The sequence below is a fragment of the Barbus barbus genome (genome assembly GCF_936440315.1).
Source record: "Barbus barbus genome assembly, chromosome: 18".
Classification (NCBI taxonomy): domain Eukaryota; kingdom Metazoa; phylum Chordata; class Actinopteri; order Cypriniformes; family Cyprinidae; genus Barbus; species Barbus barbus.
Window position 1 is genome coordinate 10,839,494 of NC_136746.1, and position 27,670 is coordinate 10,867,163.

Below are 27,670 nucleotides of genomic sequence, written 5' to 3' on the forward strand. Positions count from 1 at the left end.
TCTTTGTATAGTTTTGAGGTCCTCTCACCCTGATTTATTTAAACTAGGCTATTTATTCTGGAGAAGAGAGACAGCACTTCATCTCTGAGAATGTTGTCTTGTTATATTGTTCACTGAAGCGTTTCGATGCGCTTTACGCAACCTGTTGCTTGAGCGCTGTCCGAGGTGCTGATGATGAGACAGTCAGTCGACAGCGCCAACTTCCTGTTTAGACTAACAAAATAACAACGCCAGCTTCTTTTCTTGCCTGACCCAAAAACCTGCAGGAACGCACATGTGGTCAAGATGATGCGCATTGGATTCAGTGGGATTCTTTAAGGAAAATGGATCCTGATTTATCGCTACTTTAAGGGTAAAGGAATAATTTAAGAATATGATTATACACGTAGCGTTTTTGTATACAGTTGTATTAATTTTCTTACATGTACAAATACAGTACATAAAATAAATTTACATTGATAACTATAACCTGTGTGTCTACATGAGAAATTTGAATGTGCTGGCAACTTCTTTAGATTATGTGACTATGATCCTGTCAGAAAGAACCAGTAGGTCTCACTCAAAAGGTCTGCACTTTCTGTCCATTTGAGGAAGATTCTGTACTGCTTCCTTCTGAAGGAAACAGATTTTCGTACTGGTCACCTGGAAACACCTGTTGACTCATTATCTCTATTTAAAAAATGGTATGGGTATTGATAATGTATCATAAAATAGGCTGTATGGAACACACTTTTAATTATATAGAAATGTTTTTTCAAAACAAAATATGAAAGTAAAAATAAAATAATCACTAACCAAATGTAATGTAATTCTCTTGATTAATCCATTAAGAACATTTTTTTTTTTTTCTGGACCCGTACCCAAATATATGTAAATGACATTGCTGGCCCTTTATGCATTCACAAGTTAAAAAAGTATATCTTAACACATTAGTGTTCCACATCGACTCAGTATCTCTTGCTGTGGAAACAGTGCAAGCCTTAGCTTTCCAGAATGCAATAATTGCTGATATCACTTTACCTCCCATGGGAAATTAGTCCTTGTGCGGCTGGGTTCTCACAGATCTTTCTCTGCCATCTTGGATCACTAGCAGGCAAAGGTGAGACATTGAGGCCTGGGAGGACCAGATGACTGACTTCTGCCAAGCAAAGCTCCACTGGCAGTGAGGAGGGACTCCTGCCCAATGCCCCAGTCTAACCCACAGACTTTCAACTCAACAAAAAGACCTGAGCCACTATTACACATCCTCTTTTTTTTGTGGGACTCTCCTCTGAGCAATGCACATAAGGATATACTTTTCTCTGCTACTTCTTGGATAATAGAATTAGTTTATCAGCTGTTTCATGAAATGATTATAATTATGTCAGAGTCCTTTGGATGAATTCACTCTGTGAAGACCAGTCACAATATGGCTTGTAATCTAAAGTGAACAATGTTGGATTCATAGCAGCTTCTTCCTGCACCACTGCAGTGGAGGTTCCTTTTGTGGATCTAATCCTGTGGACTGTAATCCTCGTGACTGGTATTGACCCACTGGACCTCTAGTTTTCCCCATCCACCCTCTTTCCCTTTAGTAGCTCAGGCCCTGGATGAGGGTTAGAGGGGAGGTCGGCACTTTGCCATGGCTCATTCGTCTGACACGACACGCAAAGACATGACGAATGGGGCTCATCCCAGTGCCCAGCCAGGGCCCTCGGGCACTTCTACTCTACCACGCTACCTGCACAAGAAGCAGCAGCGCCAGAGAGGAGTGAGATCTTCCTCTCCTATGGGCAGGGTCATCCTCATCAATGCACCTGTCGATGGTAAGTCTTCCACAAGAGCTTGATCTAGATGCCTAACCAACACATTCTCATGGCAATTCATAGCTGTTTTATTTTTTGGCAAATAAGTAGCTCTCGCTTGTACGTTTTCGTACAATCATCCACACAAAACAATTTGTCAAAGAATCAAATCATACAAATTGATAAAAAAATCGCCAATTCGAAAAATATATAAAATTTCTCAAGATATCAGGCTGAGGTGATATTTTCAAATATAATAGAACTATATTGGTTATTGGCTAATATTAGAGTTTTTTCAAATTAATTAGTATCAGTCGATATTGCATATTTTAAAATGGTTAATTTTTATTTTTAATGTTTTATTTTATTTATTTATTTTAGATTCTAATCTGTATAGTTTAAAATTTTTATATCTGCCATTTATCTTACCATTTATTTTAACATGAACATTATCATCTGCTTGGGTATCAACCAGATCCATATCTATAGATTGGGAGGTCATGCATTCCTGGACAATAACAGTACAGTGTCATCAAACTATGAAAATAACTCAAACAGGATCCTGTGATTGAAGAGTTGCTGAATGCAATACAAATGTCGGCTGCCTTTTTTGCATTTAAAAACATGTAATAAAGCTTAAAAATTGCTTAGTTTTTTAAAAGAAAGTCTTACATTGGAAATTCTTACATATGTTATATTATATTATATGAGAAACAATATTTTACTAAGGAGCAAAAACACTGACGAAACCCATCACTATACTTTCAGAGGAACTTTCTCTTTGTCTTTGATGTTGGTGCACTGTAGGTGGAGATGACAGTGAAGACATCCACACAATTACAGTGGACAAAAGTGAGGATGGCAGGCTGGGCTTCAGTGTGCGGGGAGGCTCTGAACACGGCCTAGGAATCTTTGTCAGCAAAGTGGAAGATGAGAGCTCTGCAGGTACACAGAGGGGGTTACAACTGATGAGGACGCAGGACTGAGATTTGCGATTTATTACAACAAGATATGTATGTATAAGCTATATATATATTCATATTAATGTGATTTTGTTTCATCATTCCACACTAGTTTTGGCAGGCCTGTGTGTCGGGGATAAGCTGGTCGAGGTGAATGGCATAAGTCTGGAGAGCATCACCATGAGCAGTGCCGTAAAAGTCCTGACAGGAAATAATCGTCTGCGCATGGTGGTGAGACGTGTGGGGAAGGTGCCAGGTATCCGCTATTCGAAAGAGAAGACTACATGGTAAGCTGAGCTTTTATGTCATCACTTGAACATGATGTACTATTTTGTATGTTTTTATATTAGGCTAAGCACACTCTATCAGGCTGAATTTATAATGTTATTATGTCTGGACCATTGTCCACAAGTTTTAAATCTCATGTTGACTAAGATATTTCTGTTATAATCATGATAACATTGCTTGTTTTCAAACTTTTTTCTTAACAGAAGCTAGTAGATGTTGAGTGTTGATAAATTAATTCATCACAATTTATTTTGTCATTCCAGAATATTAAAGATTCTGATTCTATATGCTCTTCAATAAAAACAATAGTTATTAAAAGGTAAAATACTATTCTTAGTATTCCTACTATTCTTAGGTTTTAGGTTTTTTTATTGTAAATTATTAAATCATTTTAAGTCATCTTATGGACTTTTTTCTTGAAGTTCCCCGGTTGAGAACTATTACACTGATGATTTTGTGGCTGATGCATCATCAAGCCTGTATCAAACACTGTGTCAGTTTTTCAGATATGACAGTATATATATTGCATGAGATATTGTGTATTTGTGCATTTAAAAGTTTTAAAAATGCAGTTCTTTTTATTTTCATATTAATACAAAAAAGAAATGAAATGCATCAACATGTCCTTTAGTATTATGCAAGAAAAGTAGCTGTGTGTGTGGCAGCTTGACCTGTCTCCCACAAGCTTGCCTCCTGGAGGTTGTCCAAATACGTTTTGACAACTCATAAAAGAAGAGTATGTTTTGCCCTTGTACAATTAGAGGTGTGTTTTTAGGCATTTTTCTGTTGCAGATTTGCTGAATGATGGGGTTTAATTAGACTAACTGGACTGAGAAGATAAGCAGAGCGTAGTGATGGGCTCTTTCTCCCCCTGCCTTGACTAACGGGGTGGAAACCCTGTGACTCTTGGCCTTTACTTGTTATCTTTTCCTTCAGCTTCTGTTTCAGCATACAGCCGTGGTAGAATTACCTTAGTGGTCTCCTCAGCCATTTCATTAACTGATAGTAGACTGAGCAAGTTTATTACAGAAGTGTATGTGTGTTCACCTGAAGATTTATGTGTGTGTGCTTGTGTATAACACTGGATTTTTACTTTTAATACAATTAGAAGTAAACCACCTGTAGTTTGATTTACTGAAAGTTTAAACGCTGTAAACATTCAAAACATGGTTCTGCTTTTTTTGAGCGTCCTGACTGGCTCAATACAGCAACATGGAACCCGTGGCTTAAGTGTGTGTGTGTGTGTGTGTGTGTGCGCGCGTTTTTGTGACAAATGAGGACATAAATTTGTATAATGACACAGGTATTACAAGGTGAAGGTGACTTTTCAGGACATTGACCTATGTCCCCACTTTTCAAAAAGCTTATTCTGTAAATCATACAGAGTGAGGGCTAAGTTTAGGTGTAGGGCAATAGCATATACAGTTGTACAGTATAAAAACCATTACGCCTATGGGATGTCCCCACTTTTCACAAAAACAAACATGTGTGTGTGTGTTGGGGGGGTGGGGGGTGGTGGTGTTTAGTTTGACTGTCCAATGAAAGAGTGGGACAATTCTGTTTGGTAACACTAGTTGTGCAGAAATGGCACAGCTTTGATAATAAACTTTGTAATTACCCTTCAAAAACTTTTTTTTTTTGTGAAAGATGTCTCTTATACTGAGGTAAAATCCATAAAAACAGTAATATTTAGAGAAATTTTGTTCTTCTTTTTGAAGAGTCCTATATGAATAGAAATTGTCGTTCCAAACCCGTAAGACCCATTCATCTTCGGGACACAAATTAAGATATTTTTGATGAAGTCCGAGAGCTTTCTGACCCTCCATAGACAGCAACACAATGCGCGTCGTTGACTGACACGGAAGAGAAGAAATTGTCAAATAAAGTTTTTGTTTTTGTTTTCTTCACACACAAAAGCTATTCTCATAGCTTCATAAAATTAAGTTTGAACCACTGATGTCACATGGACTATTTTAACGATGTCCTTACTACCTTTCTGGGTCTTGAACGTGTCATTCAGAGAGAATCTTGCATTGCTCTCTATGGAGGGTCAGAAAGTTCTCGCATTCCATCAAAAATATCTTAATTTGTGTTTCGAAGATGAATGGGTCTTACGGGTTTGGAACGACATGAGGGTGAGTAATTAATGACAGAATTTTAATTTTTTTGGTGAACTAACCCTTATTTAAAAAAATAATTTTAATTTTTTTTATTTTTTTTTGTAGAATGACTGAAATTATTGTGTCACTTATTTGTTTATTGCTTGTAAACATATATGAATATATGTGTGCAGGGTAGATCTAATCCACCGAAGGATGGTAGTGGAAGAAAGTGGTCGCACACCTTCAGAGGCCAGTTCAGATGGAGCCCTGCGCAGAATAGTGCACCTTTATACAACCTCAGATGACTACTGCCTGGGCTTCAACATCCGCGGTGGCAAAGAGTTTGGCCTGGGCATCTACGTCTCAAAGTAAGCCAAAATACCCAGGGTTTAAGGGATTCGATGTCTGACAACGTCATGACAACTGTCGTCTATATGCAATGGTTAATTGTTGATTTTATTAATGAGATGATTTATTTAATTTTGTGATGAGGTTGGATCCTGGTGGCCTGGCAGAGCAAAATGGAATTAAAATGGGGGATCAGATTCTGGCAGCCAATGGAGTGAGTTTTGAGGACATCACACACAGCAATGCAGTTGAAGTGCTAAAGAGTCCCACTCACGTGATGCTGACCATTAAGGTGAGAATAACCAACACTTTAGCAATAGACCTGATACTTGACCATTTGAGATTATCAGCATTATCTACAGCCTTATTTATGGAAATAACACCCACCCAGTTTTACAAATGTATAATATAGAGTGTCCATTCTTAATGACAGTATTAAAAAAGGTACATTGATGTACTGTATACGTCTTAGTTTATCAGGAAAATATTAGTTTTTAGTTTAGCAAGACAAATGAGTTCCAAAGTGCTTTGGCATATTAATTGCCACCACAGCATGCTAAACAACACTGCCTCTTATTGCGTCTGGGAGTGAGAAAGCATAGCAAAGCAGACAGCTGGCATTTAGCTGTCACATTCCTGGTTGCTCGCTTTACTCAGGCAGAGCTCAGGTTCCACCTGTGAAAAACAGCCAGCAGGTGTGCATTATTCACCAGGCCTTAGGGATCAAGTTATAATCAGCAGAAAGCCTTGTTTTATGGCCTTTTCCCGTTGCCTCATGGCAAGGCTCTATCAAACCTTCTGTGGTGCTATAAGTATATAGGGCTGCTAAATGCCTGCTTTGTTAGCTATTGATGCCACTTCGTGGTGGTAAGTACGAGCTCTGCTGGTGATAAGTGAAGTGACAGTGTGAGAAAATGTCAGATAAGGGTCAAAACAACAGGAGAAAGGGATGTTTTTTTTAACTTTGTTGCGGTCTGTTCGAATCTAGCTCCTGCATGACGTCACTGCCCTCACAGCGGCTTACTCTCCTGCAAGGCAGATCAGGCTGCCTCCTACCATCATCTTAATGATGTTCAAGCTTGTTTTATGTTTATGGAGTAACAAACTAACTGTGACTTTATGAGAGCCTGTAGTGAGGTCAGCGTATACCTGGGGCATCAGAGATGAGGTCATATCCTTCTGACTTCACTGGTGGAAAATGCTGTTTGAAGTCATTTTTAGGCTGTTTAGACTTAATTTGCACAATGAACTATACCCAGGACTTTTGAACTTGCATGCGATGTAATTAAGGCTGTAGCTTCTTTTCTCACTGTGATTTTGTCTTGTGTAATATCCTGTCCTAGGAGGCTGGCCGATATCCTGCTTACAAGGAGATGGTGGCGGAGTACAGCTGGCTTAATAAATGTACGTAACCGTTACCTACAAACATCACTATTTAACATCTTATCTGTTAATAGTAAATATATTAATGGGTAGGTTGCATGCTTTGTGCGACCCACTCATTTGCACTTGTATCTTATAGAAATGCAATTTTCATAATTAAATTGATGGTGTGCACTGGGACGGCCCATCTCCAGATTAAAGCTGAACGCCAACAGGCCACATGTCAAGCCAGATTTTTTCATTGCCCTCTGATTCTCTGTTTTCCATTTAATATGGACGGCAGTGTCTGAAAATAGCCACAGATTAGATCGTAATGTTCACATTCAGATAAGTCGTCCAGGATTGTGCATGTTTGTAACATCAGGGTGATTCAGGGGTATTTAGGTTGCAGGACAGAAGCTCATGTAATTCTGCTCCATATTTAACACTAGTAACACTGATATACTGTTCATTCAGATGTAAAAGTACATCAGAACTTTAATATGTATGTGGCTTTTAGACACCATTTCTGTTACTTTATTTGAGAAGCTTTTTTATTTTATTTTATTTTGTTTTATTCTATTTTATTTTATTATTTAGATTTATTGGTAACATTTTACTTAATGCCTTTGTGTGCAAGGCATTATAAAGGGTTATTAAAGGGTTTAATGCATTATAATTATAACCAAATTTAAAATGCATAGTGTAACAAGTAATTGATAAGTGTTGTAATGTATTAACTGTGGTTACAATTATTCATGAGATTGTACAAGGCAAAATTAACACATTAAAACTACTTTAATAATGCATTATACATAATGGCTTTACGTAAAGTGTTACCATTTTATTTTGTTTTGTTTTGTTAGTAAATAGCAGTTGTTACCCAAAAAATGTATTTGTATCTGATTTAATGCATAAAAATTAATCTTGTTTGTATAAATGAATGTATTTAGGTGAACCCAGTGATAGATAGAATAATAAATAACTAACTAAATAGTACAATATATAAAATAAATCTATTAAAATATATAATATATATGCAAATAAATAAGTTAAATAATATTTTGGCCTGCAATAAAATATGTTAATTTACCTTACCTTTTTACTTTACCTTTATGTTATTTTTTAATTTTTTGTTATGTAGAGCAAGATAACACTTGACATAAATAAATAAAAAAAAAAACAGCTCAACATCTTAATGGTTCTTTGATATAGGTAAGATGATAATTATGATGAATTATTTTTCTTTTCTGTGTAACTTAATTGTCAAAGATTAAAATAATTGTATTTATATTAAAGTTATTAAATAGAAGTTTTGCTGTAGACAGTACTGTGCATTTAAGTTTAATGAAGTGGACGACCTCCAGTGCACTGAGTGATCCAACGTTTTATCTCTAAAAAATAATAAATGAAAGTTTCTTTTTTTCACCCCCTTAGTGGCTAATGGAGGCCAGCCCTCTTCCTCCCTGGGTTCAGACTCCTACTCCTCCACTTCCTCTCTCTCCTCCGGGACGCCGGTCAGCTCTCTCAGCGGCCTCTCGCAGGTCATGTTCCCTCCTGTATTCGGCTCAGAGATGGTGGATGTCTGTATCTCCACCGAGGACCGCTCACGCCGGCCCAGCTCTGAACGGATAGAGACCGCCATGCAGACGGACCCACTGGAGTCAGACGCCACATCAAGATCTAGTAGGGTATTAACCACAGAAACCAGCCGAATGGTTGGCGAAACTGTCCTGTTAAAAGACACATTAATACGCAGTGGGACTGCCAAAACTCGGACAAGGACCTTCTCTGCTGGGGATAAAGAGACTTTGGACTCTCCTACAACAGCAGTCCTGATGGCTCTCAGCAAGCCTCGCAAACCCATCCGCCGATCCCAGAGTCACATCACTGTGTCAGGTACAGTCGGTCAGTAGGCTGTGAATCAAAATGAGTTGAGCTGCACAGGGCTGTCCTGTGTTTGTGTCCCTGATGTAACCCATATCTCAGTTGTAGTGCCGGGGGCCCAAGGTCACAACCAGATCAGTGATGAGGATCTTGGGTTATTTGATACACACACCACACTGTGCAAGGTCCGCTCAGAATAGAAAATGTGTTGTCGAAAACCAGCAATTGACCTTTAGAGTCACACTGCTACGTCTGTTTGTCAAATATATAGCAGTGTGTTGCCATTGTATCTCTGCATTTAAATGAACTCGGTTGAATGCGTAATACATCAGCATTACTGCATGGGATCTTCCCGTGAAAGATTAACGTTTCAGACTGGAGAATCTGATGCCCTGAGAAATGCATGCTCAAAATCCACACAGCAAAGTGTATATCATCTTGTTTTATTTGCCAGGCTTAATACCTCACAGTGTGTATTTATATTTCACCCCAAATCAAAAATAGAAAAATAAAGTCCTATTTTAGGACCATTAACGTTTTTGCACTTTTTTATTAACATGAAGAAGAAAAAATACATATCATGGCCACAAATTAAGAATTAGATTCCCATATTAATTCTTGACCAGTTATTATTTATTTGTTCCCTCATTGTAAATTGTGTTCATGTTGAGCTAATGTTTTCATGTTTTAATTGAATTAAATTGTCGATTTAAAAACACAATTTAAGAAGAACCAATTAACAAATTGTGGGAACAAATTGGCCACAATATCTTACTGAGCATGTCATCTGTGGGGCTCTGTACAGTTCCCTCATTAATGTATCCTGATTTTATTTTTATTTCATTTATTTTGCTTGTTTGTTTTATAATAATATTTTACAGTAATTGAAATGAAAAGAAATTTAATGAATTCAAAAAACTTTATAAGAACATTTTAGGTCCTAAAAGTAGGTGATGTATGTATATATATATATATATATATATATATATATATATATACATATACAGGCATTGTGAGAATTCAGAGTAGCTGTTTTTGAACCAAAAAGTGCTCTCGTCCTGCATTGAACTGGAGTTAAATGACTTTCTTGTGGACACAGTAGTGATGAAACAGGATTGTGATCTCAGTGATTCTCCAGTTTCGGGGTCACCATTGCTCAGGGCTGAACTTGGAACCTTTGCCACCTATAATACATGTATTTTATCACTTGACAAGCATGTTAAAATTTTCCTTGTGAACATTTATTAATTCAGTATTTTTTTGCCTGGAGGTCACTCTTTGACATGTTTCTGCTTGAATGTTGATCAGAGGACAAGCAGAAGAAAAGGAAGCATCAAAAGGACAAGGTAGAGACGGAGAGAAGCACCCTGCAGCGCTCCAAAACGTTTGTCAGTTTGCTCTTTAAAAGCGGACGCAGGAGGGAAAGGTCGTCCTCTAGAGACAGGAAGGACAAAGGGACAGGGGACGGACACAGAGGAAGATCCAAATCCCCAAAACATTTAGATAACGAACCGGGTGAGTCCACATGTGGTTTAACATATTTTGATGAGGATCACTTTCTGTGGATACCAGGGAATAGCTGAGGAAGATATTTGCATTTGAAAAGCCAGAAAACAGCATAATGAGTTTTTAAAAAGCCTAAATCAGAGAGCTGCTTTACTGTACACTGTTCTGCAGTAATTCCCTTGGAGTGGCCTTGAGTCCAACCCCTGTGGTTTTGCTCAGCTAATGATGAATTGCATAGCTTCCTTCTCTACAGTGCATACTGCAGCAAAACTTGCAGAAACACATTGAAAACTCCAAGCTTATCACAACTTGTCATCCAGTCAGATTTGCCAGTCTTTTTGTCTGTACATAATTGCAATTAGTTCACTTTTAAAAATGAACTTTTTGCAGTAATGCCATAGAACAGGGGTGTCCAAACCTGTTCCTGGAGGGCCACTTTCTTGCAAAGTCTAGCTTCAATTTTAGTTAAACACACCTGAACCAGCTAATCGTGGTCTTCAGACTCACTAGAAACTTCTAGGCAAGTGTGTTGGAGCTGGTTGGAGCTGAAATCTGCAGGACGTTGGCCCTCCAGGAGTAGGATTGGAACTATTTTTGGACCCCTAAATAACCTTACAATGAACAGTAAAGAATATTTTTTTTTCCATCTGTGAAGAACATTCTAAAGAACCTTTTTCTACTATAAAAAACTTTTGTGCAATGGAAAGCTTTAATGGATTCTTCATGGAACCAAAGATGCCAAAACCATAGATCTTTAAATGAGAATTGCTGTCATCAGAGCTTGTAGACTGACTCTAGCACTTGTGTCGTCAGGTAAAGAGCGGGGTCGACCCATAATTAACCTGTTGAGTTCTCCCAGAGAGACTCGTGCTGGTATGAGGGAGCACAGCCCCATCCCCAGCCCAGAGACCATGGCCATGTTGGAGGATATGGCCCGCAAACTGCTCAACGAGGATGAGGTGGCAGCTGTCATGAGACACTGTAAAAGGGTGAGTCATCTAAAAGTTTGAAATAATGTTTCATTTCCTCATATCCTTTTTCCAAATGTTTAAGGTTAACTAGAAAAGACTTAGTTGTATATTTCTGAATAATCAATGTGCATGCTGGTTATGCTCACAAAAGAGGAATTTGCCTTGCCATTTATGATTGAGATCAAAGTTATCCAAATCATACATAACTCCACAGAGTAAAAAAATTGTAATTGTAATTTAAACCAAAATTACTGGAGCGTGGTTTACAAGAGAATACCTCAGTCTTACTAATTAAAAATAATTTCACATTTAATTCAAATTTACTGCATTACTTTCGGATTCTTTCTAATTATTTGTGAAATTACTAGTAATTACTAGTAAATATAGCTTCTACACCAAACTTTTTCAGTGTAGACAATGCCACAGTTATCCGGATAATGCTTGTGTGTAATATTAGCAGACCGTATTACTTCATTACTACAAAATTGTGTAGTCCTTTATTGACAGCTTGTGAGCCCAAAATTGCAAGCATGTTTCGTGCTTTACACAAATTTGGTAAGATTTAGACTCTAAACCCAGTGCTTGTGACTAGTTCACATTATCAGGAGCAAATCGCTGAACTAAGGCAACTCCTTCTGTTCTTTAGTTTCTAGTTGAGCGTGTGGTTGAGGACCTGGTGCGCCCCCTGTTGGCCATCTTGGACAAGCCTGAGAAGCTTCTGCTGCTGAGGGAAATTAGGTAAGGAGTGTTTCACTGTCAGCCTCTGAAATGCATACATTCATGCATCTCCTGCCTGCGTTTGCACTATTTATGCAGCAACTTACTGTACTTTGTGTGGAATGTTTTAATTTAACATTCACTTTCCTTTATATAGAATGATCATCCCTCCCAAAGATCTGGGCCGTTTTGACAGCATGGTTTTGCCCTTTGAGCTTGAAGCCTACGACATACTTAAAAACCGCTCTGGTAAGACATGTTTTCCATAAATGTGACCAAACAAACCCCAAATCAAAATAACACTTTAGCCGAGCTTTGTAACAGCATCTTGGGATGATTTTAACAGTCTAAACATGTTCATATATGTTGAGCACTTGATGATTTGAATCCAGTAAATGTGAACCATTCATCGTGTTTTTTGTGGTTCCTCAGTAAGGTCTCCTGTCCTGCGTTCTCCTCGTCATGGTGGAACACCCCGTCGTCATCTAATAACTCCCATCCCAGGTAACCTATTTCTGGTGTGAACTGGAATGTCGTATTCTATTCTATTTCTTGAGTTTACTCATTCATTTTTTCAGTGCTGTGTAATGCCTGAAGGAAATTATGTAACCAGAAGACACAAACTCTCCTCTGCACCAGCCATTTCATATCCTGAAATTAATGTCTGACCGTATACATGCATACATATACTACAAATATCCTGTTTCTGATATTTAATCCACACACACAATCCCTCTCATTTTAAAACCCTTGTTAATGTACACTACCATCACTTTTTGATAACAAGCCCTATGCAGTTTTCTTCATTGTAAGCTGCCATTTAGGACACAAATGCATCATTTGCAAGATGCCCAATGTGCATCACTGCCAAAAGAAAATAATCTGTCTCTTATTGCCAGTTAGCCTGTCACTTTCTGCTGCTGACACTGCATGACCTCCTAACCTCTAACCTTGGAGTGCACAGTGCCTGCTGTCATTGTCCACAGTGTCGGGCTGTAATGTGCCTCTGACTTTTGAATGGAAGTCGTTTCTGAAATGCAAGAAAGGCGCCTTGTATTGTTTAACCTTCAAGCGTCCACCCACGCAGGTCTGAGACTTAATGCAGCTCCTTTGTAATGTCCACAGAGGAGTAATTCAAAACTCTCTCTGCTAGAGGCCCCTGAAATTGGAGCGAGATGTGCGTGTATGCAACACCACACCGCTGCTTACTCAATGGATATGAATGTGTGATTGTCGCTCACATTTCTGGATGAAAGGGAAAGTGTGTGTGAGGTTTCGTAACATCTGCACTGATTTAAGGAGATGTAAATGAATTCAGCTTTTATACCATTTATATGTATGTTCCTGGGAGGAGGAACTCTTTGATTCTGAATTCTCAGTTGTATTTATATATCTATAATTTTACCTATATGGTCCTGTGTTACAATAATTATATCAGATGGCAATATGCTGTTCCTTGGCATCCAGCAGCCCCCAAAAAATATTTGGACATTTTAGCCACACTTACGCAGTTAGGGTAAAAGGGGCTTTTCAAATAGTTGACCCTGGGTCATTCTAAACCCCGGGTAAACAGAAGCCTATACATTGCTCTGAATGCACTCTTCGGACTAAAATTGTAGGAACAAATCGGTCTCTTCTTAACTCAAATATGAGGGATGTTATTTGATGTCATCTAGCTGTAATATTTCAGTGGTGCAAAAGTGGTACTAACCCTTCGCAAGAGACGGGTTTCATAATTTCAAGTAAAAGTGCTAACACCACTACTCAGAGCTGGGTAGTAACTGATTAAGTGTAATCTGGATTATGTAATCAGATTTTAAAAAATCAAGTACTTGTAATTAGAGTATATGCTCATAATCAGATTACAGTTACTTTTATATGGATTACACGATTACATATTATGCACACGATGGCAGTAAATGATTCATAATTTATTTATTCTCCCTAATTCTTCTTTCTCTTTTACATTTCCCTTTCTAAAAATCCTTCTGTTTGTCATGCTATTTAGCTTTGACTAAATTCACAATACTGAATGGTCATAAAAATAGTTCTGTGATCCATGCTTCTGAACCTCTCAAGCAATTAGTCCATGAATGAAACAAAGAGATTCCCAAACGTTTTTGTCAGCCAAACCCCTTTGACATGAAATACTTACTTGACATATCTCTCAGGAAGGTAATATTTTAATAATTTAACACATTAGCATATTTACAGGTCGATGTTGCTTAATGTATTGTGACGTGTCGTGCAGGTAAACAAATGAAATATTCCTATTTTTAAAGCTATTTTTATTGAGATACGGCAGTAGAGAGATGACAGGAAAGCACTGGGAGGAGAGAGGGGAGCGGGATCGGCAAAGGACCTCGAGACGGGTATCAAATTCGTGTCGCCGTGAGCGTTGACGCACTAACCTTGAGGCTATTGGCGCCAACAATATTCCTATTTTTAATGGTCAAAAGTTTAAATAATTTATTTTACATTTTTATTATTTACTTAATTATTAGCTTTTTAGCAACCCACTGCAGTTCTTACATTAAGCCCAGTTTGGGAAACCCTGGTTTAATGTAATGTGTAATACATTGTATGATGTCGATATAAAAAATTTGAATATATTTTCTCTCTCTGCAGTTTTGTATCAATATGGTATGTTTAATGGCAAGATTAAAGCAAGTTAGTAATCTGAAAGTAATCTAAATAGTAGTCAAAATACATTACCTAAAACGAGTAACCTAGATTACTTTAGTAACTACAGTTTTCACCATGTAATTTGTAATCAGTAATGGACTAAGTGATCTACTCAGCTCTGCTGAGCCATTCCTATCGTGAAGCTGATGGTAAAATAGGCAATCTATTTGAATTCTATTGAGAAACTGCCACTTTAAAATGCTATGGAGAAAGTCGAACATTATCTAAAAAAAGGCACACACTTAAAAAGACTGATGAAAAGAGGAGAATAGATAATATTGCACCAGCACTAACATAATATTAAAATATTTTAAAAACTTCTCATGACCACCTTTACTATTATTTATCACGTTTTATTGTAGGCTTATTTGGTGTGGAAAGTTTTGTCTAACTTGTAGAATTTATAATAGATAATCTGTTAAGGGAATAGATTTTTACCTAAAGATTTATATTACAACTGTGGCATGTTGTAGCTATTGTTTCTCATAACAAATGCAATATAGATGAATAAAAAAGTCATTATTGGCCTGGTAATGATTAATAGGCTAGCTTTATTATAACAAATACTACAGTTAAGAACTATGGTACTTTTTCATAAGAGCAAGTACAAGTCAGAATCAAGAGCCAATGGGTTCTAATGATGAGTGATGGAAAAACCTGGCCTTCAGATATTCCAATGATGGCACAGATTAAATCATTAAGAGTCTGATGAACTGTTAAGGAGTAAGAAATTATATCAGTATAAGAAAATGTTAAATTTACTTCCCATATTGAAGTCCCATATTGAATTAGAACATTCTGTCAAACTATAGCCTAAGTGTCTAAATAATATAAAATACATTATATCCTATGTAAACAAGTAATTGTTAACTAGCCTTTTATTTTATTGCAGTCACGCAATCAATCAAATGTGCATGTGTGGTGGATAGCACAAAAGACCATTTTACAAAAATAAACATTTAAGCAAACCAACAAATAAATAAACCTTAAGAGGGAGCATGACCCGGGGTCCACTTCAACCCCCCCAACCAAAACTATGCCCTTGAGTACAGTGCATGACTTTAAAAATCTGAACATATTTTAAACTAGGCATCATACAATTATCAACTTTGTAATACACTACCTGACTTTAAAATCTTTGTGATCACAGCAAACACGCGCAGAAATGTGGGCCTTGTATCTAGGAGATGTATGATAAATGAAATCAATACCTGTTCTAAAATCAGCTCAGAATCAGCTAAAATCATGGAATCTGAAGCTATGAGTCTGTGACCATCATACACTATGTGATTTTCTATGAAATCAGTCTGCTCAAATCTGCAGACTGGTTTGAGTTTTGGCAACTAGCATCAATTCTCCAGGCTGTAAATCAGGCAAAAACCCTGTAGTGCATTCCCACCTTAAATTACAAGTGTCTAACGTTCCTTAACCCTTTAAAAGTGGGGTTTAGAGCGATGATAACCTGGGATTAAATTTAGAATGTGTGACAAATGGTTTTAATATCCTCTTGTATCATAGATTACCGTGGTGGATTCCACCTTCAGCCGGTGCAGGATCTGGAGAGAGAACGGCAGCTCATTGAAGATCTGGAACGGCTGCGTTTGGCAGGTTTACCGACTGGACGACTTCCTCCTCCTCGAGCTTTCACACCTCTCTTGGATGTACCAGTGGACACTTACATCACAGACTCGCTCCGCAATCGTTCACTGAGTCCTACTCGGCCCAGCTGGACGCACTTAGAGTCTCCTCAAGGCACGGAGCGCATCGGACGCTCCCCCCAGAGAAGAGACAATGGTTTCCCCAGGACATCACACCATGACTCTTTATCCAGCAGAAGTGATTCTGTCCCAGAGCGAGGGAGAGCCCCTTATAGGAATGGGCATAGAATGAAAACAGACAAATCCCAGAATGGTAAAGAGGTAAAACATACCGTAATGAGTGCACATCGCCGGAGTAGGACACCACTGACCCAGGTTTTTGCACCCGGCTCAGATCAGGACTGGAAAGTACCAGTGAATGGACACTCAGACAGCCAAGAAACCCTACCAGAGCAGAAGTATGAACTAACCACAGTTACTATCTCTAAGACTAAACAGTCCCTTGGTGAGTTATTCGGAGTCACTGTATTCTGGCTTTGTGGCAACGTTTCTCAAATTACAATCATCCCATTTCTTTCTGACCAAAATAACTTGATTATATATTTATGAAATATCAATACAGCTTGCCTATGCAAAAGTTGCCCCCACAAAGCTAGGGTGTTTTGGGTGGTTGCCAGGTTGCTCTGCAGTTTTTTTAAATCAAGATGCTTTGTGGATTATAGAGTGTTCTGGGCTGCTGTGGTTTTCAAGTTCCCACACTCAAACCTCTATTATAGTTTGATCCATAGACATAGTTTAGGTCTCTCCTTCATTGTGAATCATGACATTTGTATCATTCACCAGGGAAATATGATAAATTTGATCACTTAGAAAAGTCATCTCTTCTCAGAAGGCCAATTATTGTCGGTAATATAAACAGGGCTGGATAAGTTGCATACAGAAGTTTAATACTTAGGGTTAGAGTTTGTTCAGATCTCTGTTTGTGAGTATGAGTAATAGTATGAGTAAACCCTATTAATACAGTAGATTTGCAGAGCATGTGATTCATTCTAGACCCACAATGAAAAAAAGGCACAAAAGCTGTCTTTAAAAAGGCCTTTAAAAAGGTACTAATATGTACACTTTTGGTACTAGTACAGTATGTACATTAAAGTTACTAATATGCACCTTTAGAGGTAAATAAGGTACAAAAGTGTACCTTTTGAAAAGGTACTGCCCCAGTTATGGCTTTTGTACCTTTTTTTCTGAGTATGTAGCATACACTGACAAAATAAGAAATAAGAACTTTGTAGAAAAAAGACCAAAACAATCACAGAGTAGTATTAAAGAAGAGATTCTCCTTCAGTTATTCTTCTCATGTCACCAGAAGATGGCGGTGAATTGCCCAATCCAACCAGTAACCCACCAGTAATAGAGTGCACTCCCATTCAAGAAGGTCTATAATGGTCCTAGACTGGAGAAAGCTAAACATTATTATTTCTGTTCATCTTAATGACAGTTGCTTAGCTGGTGGACATCTGTTGACAACTCTAATATGTTTAATCTGGACTGGAATCAGCATCTGTCACATTTATGGCACAATTAAAAGCTCAGTTTTCCACATCCATCAAAATAAAAGGCCTACAATAAACAAATGAACTGGTTACACAGTGTTTGTTTCATGCATCTATAGAGAGTTGAAGTCATCGTTAACATGTGGATGTCTAGATAACTTATTATTCTTTTTGCAGGAATAAGCATCTCAGGTGGGATTGAGTCAAAGGTGCAGCCAATGGTGAAGATAGAGAAGATCTTTCCAGGAGGAGCGGCATCTACTAGTAATGTTCTGAAGGTAACTGAATCTAATTCTATACCATTGCTGAAAATAATGAATAAGGAAATTGCTGGTAAGATTCATCCTAGCATTATTAGTTGATGAATAGTGTGTTTGACACCCAATCATTTTAGGAAGGTCTGGTAATGATCAACGGCTGCAGGCCTTGTGATTTCTGTTTTGGTTACAACTAGCACTCAGTTACATTAGCTGAGCGCAGAGGCATTTTTATATGCTTAAGTGGTGCAACTTATCACATCATTGGTGAATTACATCAACCAGACCAGAAAACACAATATTTGAGTCAGCTGCTTTTTAAGGAAGCTTTCTGCACATAAGAACACATGCTGTACATCTCTATTGGAAAGACCAGCTTGGTCCAGGCTGGTTTCCTCTGGTTAGTTCTAGTTTGGAGCTGGTCTTGCTGGTAGACCATGATGGAGCTGGTAGATCAAGCACAAAGCTGGTTGTCATGCTAGTCATTTCAGCTGGTATACACACAGTTTATGTACCACCGTGTCTACACAATATCCAGGTCTTTGGATCTGTAAGAAATGAGGCAGAATGAGGGCAAAAGGTCACAGAAGTTGAGGGAACGATACCAACAGCACCTCTGTGACCCAGTATACAAAGTTAAAACCCTGGAATACCATGTGTGTATGTGCTCTTGTGTGTGTGTTTGTCAAGAGAAGCCGCATCCTTGTCAATTACAGCCTATCAGGTGACAGCACTTCCCTAGCCTGCTCTGAGAGGCTTGTGTTGCCACACTCAGGAGATCTGGTGTCAGGCTCAAAACCCCTCAGTTGCCAAGAACATCCACTCATCTCTGGCCTCCACCTGGACTTGGTGTGAAAGACTAGTGGGTATTTCCATTCATACCAAAGGCCGACTAATTTACATTCCACTGAATTCACTTGTTGTCTCACCCTGAAGCCGTGAGAGGCTCTTCAGAGCGGCTATCTCCACTGAGCTCTGCAGATTAACAGGCCTGAAGAGGGAAAGTGTCACACATTGTCTGCAGTCACATCCCTCTTATCAAACGTTGTTGACACGCATGGCAGACGGAGGTCAGGTGTTGTGTATGTGTTGGGGCTCCATAGAGTCTGCTCTTTCGGCTCATGTGTAATTAGTCCAGCACTCTCTTTTTCATCTTGATTATAATCTGTTGTGTTGATCTTGATAGTCATTCTTCAGCTTATAAATACAGAGGGCTTCAGTTTAATAACAGATTTAACTATATTTGGGCATTTTCTGGAGAAGATTTCAAGGGACTTTTGTCTGTGCAAAACTTGCCACCACAAGGGGGCTTGATAACTTTCCCAGTATTTGCAGCCATACCTAAGGTGTTCTCAGTGGTTGCTAGAGTGATGGTTGATGACATGTTATATATATTTTAAAAATTGCAAGTAACTTTTAACCAGCACTGTCTGGCCCAAATTTGTGAATTCAAAAGCCATGCAATCTGAAAATATTTGAAAATATGTTTCTATTCTGCTGTATGAATGCCCAACACATTCATTTTTATGCTTCCCTGAGTCATCTTCTTTCTCTCTCTCTTCATGCACACAGTGACATACTCTGCTATCCGCTGATAAATGACTCCACTTGCCCTCTGAAACCATAGAATGCTATGGTGATTTGTTTTTAGTCAAAAAGGCAGATGGAATACACAAAAGACTGATGATGTCCCTGCGGTCTCCTTAATGTAAGTGCTGTTTGAAGAGAATGTCAGCTTAAACAAATCTTAGGCCCCTAAATGGCCATAAAGGGACACAAACAGAGCGTGTTGCATTAAGTGTATTGTTTTGAAATACTCTTAATAATGCTCTTAAGTAGTTCTTGTGTTCCACTTTTGGGTTCGCTCACCATAACTGGAATAGTCTTAGCCATGCACGGCTTGTCTGTAAGGGCAGGTGGGGTAGAGCCCCAACAAAATATTCACCCAAAACATAGACATATATATAAACTGAATAAATAATTAACTATAAATGTGTTCAGCATTCTGCAACAAATATTTAAAAAAGATTCTTGACAATTTTAAGTCATAAAGTGCGCATGATATATTAAAATTCATCGCAAGCTTCAGCAACCACTTAAAATGTTTTAAATTAATAAAAGGGTTAATCTTTTAGTTTAAATGTGCTCACTTGAAAAGCCTTTATATAGTTCTGTTGTGTTTGATTTGAGATGAGACATGATATTCGTTTCCTCACTTAAATTCTTCTACAACATGCTAAATCAACACTTGGAGGCAATATTAAGGCAATAATTCAATAGCATTCTATTTGTGTGTACAGTACTTTGAGCCTGTCAATCAAAGTGAGTGTGCATGTGTTTACCTAAATTTATGGCCAGGGCAGAGGGGTGTTCCATTCGACCAAAAGTGGACTGCGAAGTGGACTTCACAGGGTATTTCAATCCGAAGGGAGCGTACATGTTCAGTTCGAAGGGCACTGCAAACGGCATAGGGAAAAAGGGCACATCACTTCACAGGAAGTAGAGAGGGAAACTCACCCAACTGTCATTGTGCACCGCGTCACCAGTTAGAACTAACGATGGAGCAAAGTCCTTGAAAGAGTTTTTTAAAAGCTCTGCAATGGAGCGGTTGCAATAAATGTTGCTATTATTATACAAATTATTTAGCATAGTAGCATTCATAGTATTTATGAATGGTTATGGTGATGAATGTTACATTTGCATATTGTATTGTAAGAACAGGTGAAACCAAGTAAAGCCATTGAGAAACAGCTGAGGCTCTGTCATTTTTTATTTTACTTTATTTACCACAGGAGAGTTAAATATAAGGCTGTGTGTAGGAAAGAAAGTGCACGAGATGAATCCACTACAATCTGTTAACAGTCTAAACATAAATTTGGACTATATTTATTAGATAAATATTTGTATATGTATTTTATATGTATTTAAATTTGAAAGTAAAATAAATTACAATATTTATTTGTTATATCATAATCTGCGTGATCCTGTCATTGCCTTTCTTCGAGGACATTCCAGAGCGTTCCAAATGAGTGATTATTGTCAGAGAAGACTTCAGGAGCCCCTAAAGTTATTTAAGGAACTTAAATGTCAATGAGAATATATAGCTGGGTCATGAACTGGGTTAAAAGGGTCATGAACTGCCTTTTTAATTGTTTTGTACTGTTCTCTGAGGTCCACTTATGATGTTATCAAGATTTTTACAAAAAAAAAAAAAACAATTAACAAAAGTAATTGGTTATTTTCTGTCCTGTTTTAACCCCCCTCATCAGAACGCTCTGTTTGAAGAGGCATGGCGGATTGTAGACTCTGAAGTAAGCACCCACTGATTGGCTAATAGTTGATAGTTGTGTATGTTTAACAGCCTACATCTTTCATTGATGGATGCTGCTATTTAGGTTAAAATCACATAAATACTCAGTACATATCAAACGATCTGTAATAACAGACAAAGCACTAAATAAAAACAGACATTACATTACTCTTTTAGTTTCAATCTTTCTGAAAATCCTGCATGGAATTGTGCCTTGTTTGTTAACGAATCCGTGATAAAAATGAAGTGAATAAAGGACCAAGTTCTTTCGTTATTTACCCTACACACATGAATTGGTGGGCAGGGCAAAACTGGCAGTGATGTAGAAGCAGGCGATGATCTTCTTCTGTGGAGGTGGTGTTGAGCCACACTATTATATCATAGAGTTGTACATGCCACAAGCTGTCGTTTTGACAGGTTGGCTTCAATATAAGCTGTTTTTATACTAAAGAGAAAGTTTTGAGTTCTGAAACTTACAGAATGTTTTTTAAAGATTGGAGCCAAAAGATCCCTTGGAATTTTGATTTCTCAGTTCATGACCCCTTTAAAGGGATAGTTCATCCAGACATGAAAATTGTTTTATCATTTACTCTCCTTCATGTAGTTCCAACCCTGTATGGCATTCTTTCTTCTGTCAATTACAAAAGAAAATATTTTGACAATTGTCACAGTTAAGAAATGTGTGGGTGGGTGGGTGGTGTCCATATATTGGAAGTCAGTGGTCAACAACATTCTTCAAAATATCTTCTTTTGTGTTTCGCAGAAGAAATTACACTCTTAGCTGAAAAAATTAGCCAAAATAATAAACGTTTTCCAGTTCCAGGTGAGAATGAACAGAGAAATATAAGAGGACAACAGTGTTTGTTCTGACCAATGAAGAGCATGAGAACAGACCCTGACCGCTAAGGATGGGTGTAGAAAGTACACTAAACAGGTGCATCCTGGTAAGAGATAGTGACTGAGGAAATGTGCCTACTTTGAACTAAAGTTCGTTTGTGAGCGCAGCTGTACTTTGTAATTTTTTCCTGACAGGAAAGACGCTCCTGCATCTGTGTGAGTTTTTAACTTTTGGGCTATGAACACCTAGAGACTGGTGTACATAATTTGGTTCTGCTCACTCTGATTTCACTGTTTCACTCTTATATGTAACTTTGTTTTATGTTGTTAGTGGTGTCAGAGATGAGCTGATGGACATGCCATGTGTTTTTGACCTTAAAGACTCAAACATCTGTGCTTTTGGTCTGCCAGTGGTTACAATCACAGAGAAAAACATCCATTTCTGAAGTATAATAAGCTGATGTCATCCACTGGCAGAGCCTTGACACACACACTCACACACACAGTCTGAAACAAGCCAGATGAGATCACTCACAGGTATTAACGAAGGAGAACAAAGGAAACGAGTGGCATCCTGTGCCTGCAGCATCTGCTTTTTCCTGCCATTCAGACAGCGCACGCCTGTCTGCACTCTGCCAGAAATACTCAGGGATGTGTCAGGAAAACAGACATCTGCGTTAATGATCAAGTCCTACACCTGAACTTTTCTAGAAATCTCTCTTTTTGTGTGTGTGTGTAGGCTGGATTCGAGCTGGTGTCGGTAGACGGAGAGTCCCTCCAAGGTGTTACACATCAGCACGCGGTGGATGCCATTCGAAGGGCTTTCAGCAACAAGGCCAAAGACCCCATGGAGTTTATCGTCAAAGTTCCCAAGAACCCGAGAGACTGACTGAAAGCACTGACTCAATGAGTTTGCAGTAAAGGCCTCTATATACTTGTGGCAAAGTTCTCTTTCATTCTTCACTTGAGTAAAAAGATGTTTGAAATACATGAGCAGTGGTAAACTGTTTGTGAACATCGTGCAGAGATAGAAATATGTGCAGCACACTCTTCTCTCATTAACAAAATAAACAGTACAAAAATGACAGTGGTCAGAAAACAGCATTTAAAGGAATAGTTCACCCAAAAGTGAAAATTTGCTCAAGATATACTCATTTAGCCTCAGATTTACCCTCAAGCCATCTAAGATGTAGATGAGTTTGTTTCTTAATTGAAATAGATTTGGAGAAATTTAGCATTACATCACTTGCTCATCAATGGGTCCTCTGCAGTGAATGGGTGTCATCAGAATGAGAGTCCAAACACCTGATAAAAACATCACAGTGAACCTCAAGTAACCTACACGACTTGGATAGTCTTAAGGTTAGTAAATTATCAGCTAATTTTCAGCATTCTTGGGTGAACCATTTCTTTAAGAAAGCATCTGATCATAGCGAAGTGGAAATGTTTTCACAAGCTCTGCAATTTGGCAGTGTGTTCATGTTTTTACTCATGTCTGATCTCGACAGTCTGAACAGAAGAAATGAACAGAAAAAGAAGCCCCAGAGCACACTTACATAATCACCATGGACCAATGGTAGTTTGAAGGTGTTTACAGCTGAAGCAAACTTTTCTGTCAAGCTACTTTGAAGTCCTGAAATAAACTCTAACTAACTTTTGGCCTGATTTTGTTCAAAAACACCAGTTCTTGAATTTTGCTTGAAGTATATCGGGGCCTTAGTGCTGCAGGGTATAAACGGTGGACACATGCTTGGTTTGAAAGAGAAATCATGCCATCGTGTCCGGTAGAGGTCGAGGCAAACCCCTAAGCAAGAATTCAAAAATGGGCTTCCAGAGCGTGCTATTGGCCATTCACAGATGCTGACCTTTTCCCTTCCTGTTGAAAATTATTCCTTTTCTATTTTCAATCCATTCTATAAAATCGAATAAAACAGTCATAACTCATAATTTCCACCATTAAAGGATCTGAAACCCTGTATAAACATGATATATTAAGGATTTCTATTTTTGGTTGTGGTTTAAGCCTGGAGCTAGATAAGAGCGCACTGGCTTGACATGCTGATAATCATAAATCATAACACTACCCATCCATCCGGGTTACAGTCATGCCTGAGCGAGATTACACACAGCCACAGTATGGATTGAGGTTGAGATTAGGTCTTTTTTTTTTTCTTTTAAATTGCTGGTTTGGTTTAGTGAATGTCTGGGGGATTATTACAAATGAGGATCCCTGTCTCAGTTCACATCCTGTGCTCTAAGAGAATTTCTATTTTTTGCAACTTATGCTTATACTTAACATTTTTTATATTTGTGCCTTAAAGCTGCACATATGGACTGTGCAATTAAGATCTAAACATTGTGATGATTGTAGGATCAGTGTTATATACTGAACGTTTTTCTCTGTATGCATCTGAAAAGCATCTGGTCTGCATTTTTGCAATTTGTTTTATTACAAAAGTCATTGTGTGATTAAATAAAAAGGTTAAATATTGCCGTTTTCCATTGTGTAAACTCTTTCAACTCAAATACTGATTCTATATATTGAATATGTCAATAATATTACAATATGAGGAATATTTACACATGTATTTTTCAGGAGAGTGATTGACATGTCAGGAAGAAATTCACAGGACATTGTCCAGGGGTAAGAGAGCTCTTTTCGTACACTAATAACATATCTGTGCTACAGAGATGAACCTAACAACATGAGGGATGATAATCTGAGCAGAGTTACAAAAATATGGCATCGTATCTTCTGATTCTCAGGTAGTCAATAACGAATGTAGATAAAAATGACTAGACTAATCATAAACAGTGAACCATTCTGACCAATACTGAAATGAATAATGAACTCAACTCAAATACTGATTCTAAATGATAAAGTTCAAATGATTAAAGATACGTATTGTAACTTTTGGTCCTCTAGTGGTTGAAGCATAGAAATACAAGTTAATGCAGAGGAACGTACTCGGTTACTGTCGTAACCTCGATTCCCTGAGATACGGAACGAGTACTGCGTCTTGTTAAAGACGCTATGGGAAAAAGCCTTTTTTCTCCTGAACTGAAGCTTTATTCAATCACGCAGTGAAACTACACAACTATTGGTTCGTGCAATGTGTAAAAAACGAACCAATGGGTCAGCAGCGGAGCTGCACGAGCATATGTTGACGAAGCCCGCCAGGATGGGCGGGGCCATCTGGCTATATAAGCATCCGTTTCGCCATAGGATCCTCAGGTTACTTTGATTGAAGTGACGACTGAGTCGTGCAGCCACCTGGCGGCAAAGTACGCAGTACTCGTTCCGTATCTCAGGGAACCGAGGTTACGATAGTAACCGAGTACGTTCCTTGTCGATACTCCACTCGTACTGCTTCTTGTTAAAGATGCTATGGGAACACAATTCACTCACGCCATGCTAAGGTAGAGGAACGACTGCATAATATACCTCCATAAGCATTTAATGCCCATAGGGAAGTGCAATAGTATACTCCGGGCTAAAGCGAGCTAAACTCATAGAGGTTATGCTTGGCCTGGGTGATCGTTCCATGTAACTCTTACATACTCAGTACTTCCAGGACCAAAGTATGCAAGTAACCCACCAGAGAGCTTGAGTGCCTCGCAGTCAAGAGTTCTCCGTCAGGATTGTTCCCACAACGTATGCATTTACGCTCATCTAAGCAGAGAGGACCCTGGCCTGTAAGGCCGGTACGTCCAGGTTATAAAACCTAGAAAATCTGGACAGCGAGGCCCAGCCAGCCGCACAAATCTCTGTATTGGACACACCGCTAGACCACGCCCATGACGAGGCGATGCCTCTAGTAGAATGGGCACGTACTCCAATGGGGCATTGTAGGCCCAAAGAAGAGTACGCCAGCATAACAGCATCCACTATCCACTTAGAGAGTCTCTGCTTCGTGACCAGATGCCCTTTGGCGTGGTTACCGAAGCTAACAAAGAGCTGTTCCGTACGCCTAAAGGAGGTGGCACACTCAAAGTAGATCCTCAAAGCTCTGACAGGGCATAACAAGGATAACTCCCGGTCCTCCTCAGGAGGAGGAAGAGCGGAGAGTGTAATGACCTGAGCTCTGAACGGAGTCGAAAGTACCTTGGGTACGTAACCATGCCTTGGCTTCAGGACTACCTTGGAGTCGTTGGGCCCGAATTCCAGGCAGGCAGGGCTAATAGAGAGCGCCTGTAGGTCTTCTCTCTTAACCGACGCTAGTGCTAATAGCAGAGCAGTCTTCAGCGACAATGACCAAAGGTTCGTAGACTGTAGCAGCTCAAAAGGAGTGGGCAGGTCCCATGTAGGGACGGTAAGGGCCCGAGGCGGATTCAGCCTCTGGGCTCACTTCAGAAACAGACAACTGAGTTGTATCTGCCCACCGATTGGCCTGCTATAGGGGCATGAAAGGCCACTATAGCTGCTATGAACACCTTGAGTGTGGAAGGGGAATGTCCTTTATCCAGCAGCTCCTGCAGGATGGACAGAACCACCGCTAACTCAGAGGTAGATGGGTTTTCACCACAGTCTAGGCACCCAGTAGAGAAAATAGACCACTTAAGGGCTTAGAGGCGTCTCGTAGACAGGGCTCTAGCCTCAGAAATGGTGTTTAACACTCGCTCTGGGAGGCTGGTAGGCTCCCGTCGAGCGGCCAAAAGGTGGAGAGCCCACAGCTCGAGCCGAGGGTGCCATATTGTTCCGTTCGCCTGAGAGAGGAGATCCCGTCTCAGGGATACAGACCAGGGGGCTGCTGCCAGCAGCTGAGTCAGCTCTGACAACTAAGGCTGGTTTTCCTACAAGGGGGCCACCAATAGAACCTTGTGTCCTTGTTCCCTGATTCGCCTGATGACCTGTGGAATCAGGGCGATCGGGGGGAATACATAAAGGAGGAGGTTGGGCCAATCGTGGGCCAGCGCGTCCTTCACCTTCGAATAATAAATTGGGCAGTAAGAGCTGTCTTTGGAGGCGAAAAGATCTATTTCGGCCTTGCCAAAGATCTTCCAGATCGTCCGAACCGTCTGCGGATGGAGCATCCACACCTCTGAGGGGACATTGCTCCGAGATAACATATCCGCTCTTTGGTTCAATCTGCCCGGCATGTGCGCTGCTCTCAGCGAGCGCAGGTTGAGCTGAGCCCACTCCAGAAGGCGCTCTACGAGATTGAAGAGGCGCTTCGATGAGAGACCTCCCTAGTGATTTATATAGGACACTACGGACTTGTCTGAGCAAATCAGCACATGGTCTGGCAGGAAAAACTGGCAGGCTCGACATACTGCTAGCATCTCCAAGCAGTTGATGTGGAAGCCCTTCTCCGCTTTCGACCAATGGCCGAAGGTCGGTTTGCCTTCACACTGTTACATTTTGACCAATCAGACACAATTTTGCATTTGATTTAACAAATCAATTATTTATTAGATTAACAAATGGTCACAAACCCCCCACCTAATACACATACTGGTGCTGGTGTGTCTGTCAACGACTCCAGGCCCCTGTTTTCATCGC

General features: G+C 39.2%; 1 protein-coding gene across 1 annotated transcript; it reads left to right on the forward strand.

Moving 5' to 3' along the window:
• Positions 1–1,621: 1,621 nt before the first annotated feature.
• Positions 1,622–23,056, forward strand: LOC306884767 (PDZ domain-containing protein 7-like; the record flags this gene model as incomplete). Its single annotated transcript, XM_079440953.1, has 15 exons — positions 1,622–1,805; positions 2,592–2,729; positions 2,859–3,033; positions 5,328–5,504; positions 5,629–5,776; positions 6,828–6,888; positions 8,284–8,745; positions 10,042–10,248; positions 11,053–11,228; positions 11,857–11,948; positions 12,085–12,176; positions 12,360–12,431; positions 16,131–16,715; positions 17,941–18,041; positions 22,907–23,056. The coding sequence occupies 15 exons, from the start codon at positions 1,622–1,624 to the stop codon at positions 23,054–23,056; spliced, it is 2,820 nt and encodes a 939-aa protein (XP_079297079.1).
• Positions 23,057–27,670: the final 4,614 nt, after the last annotated feature.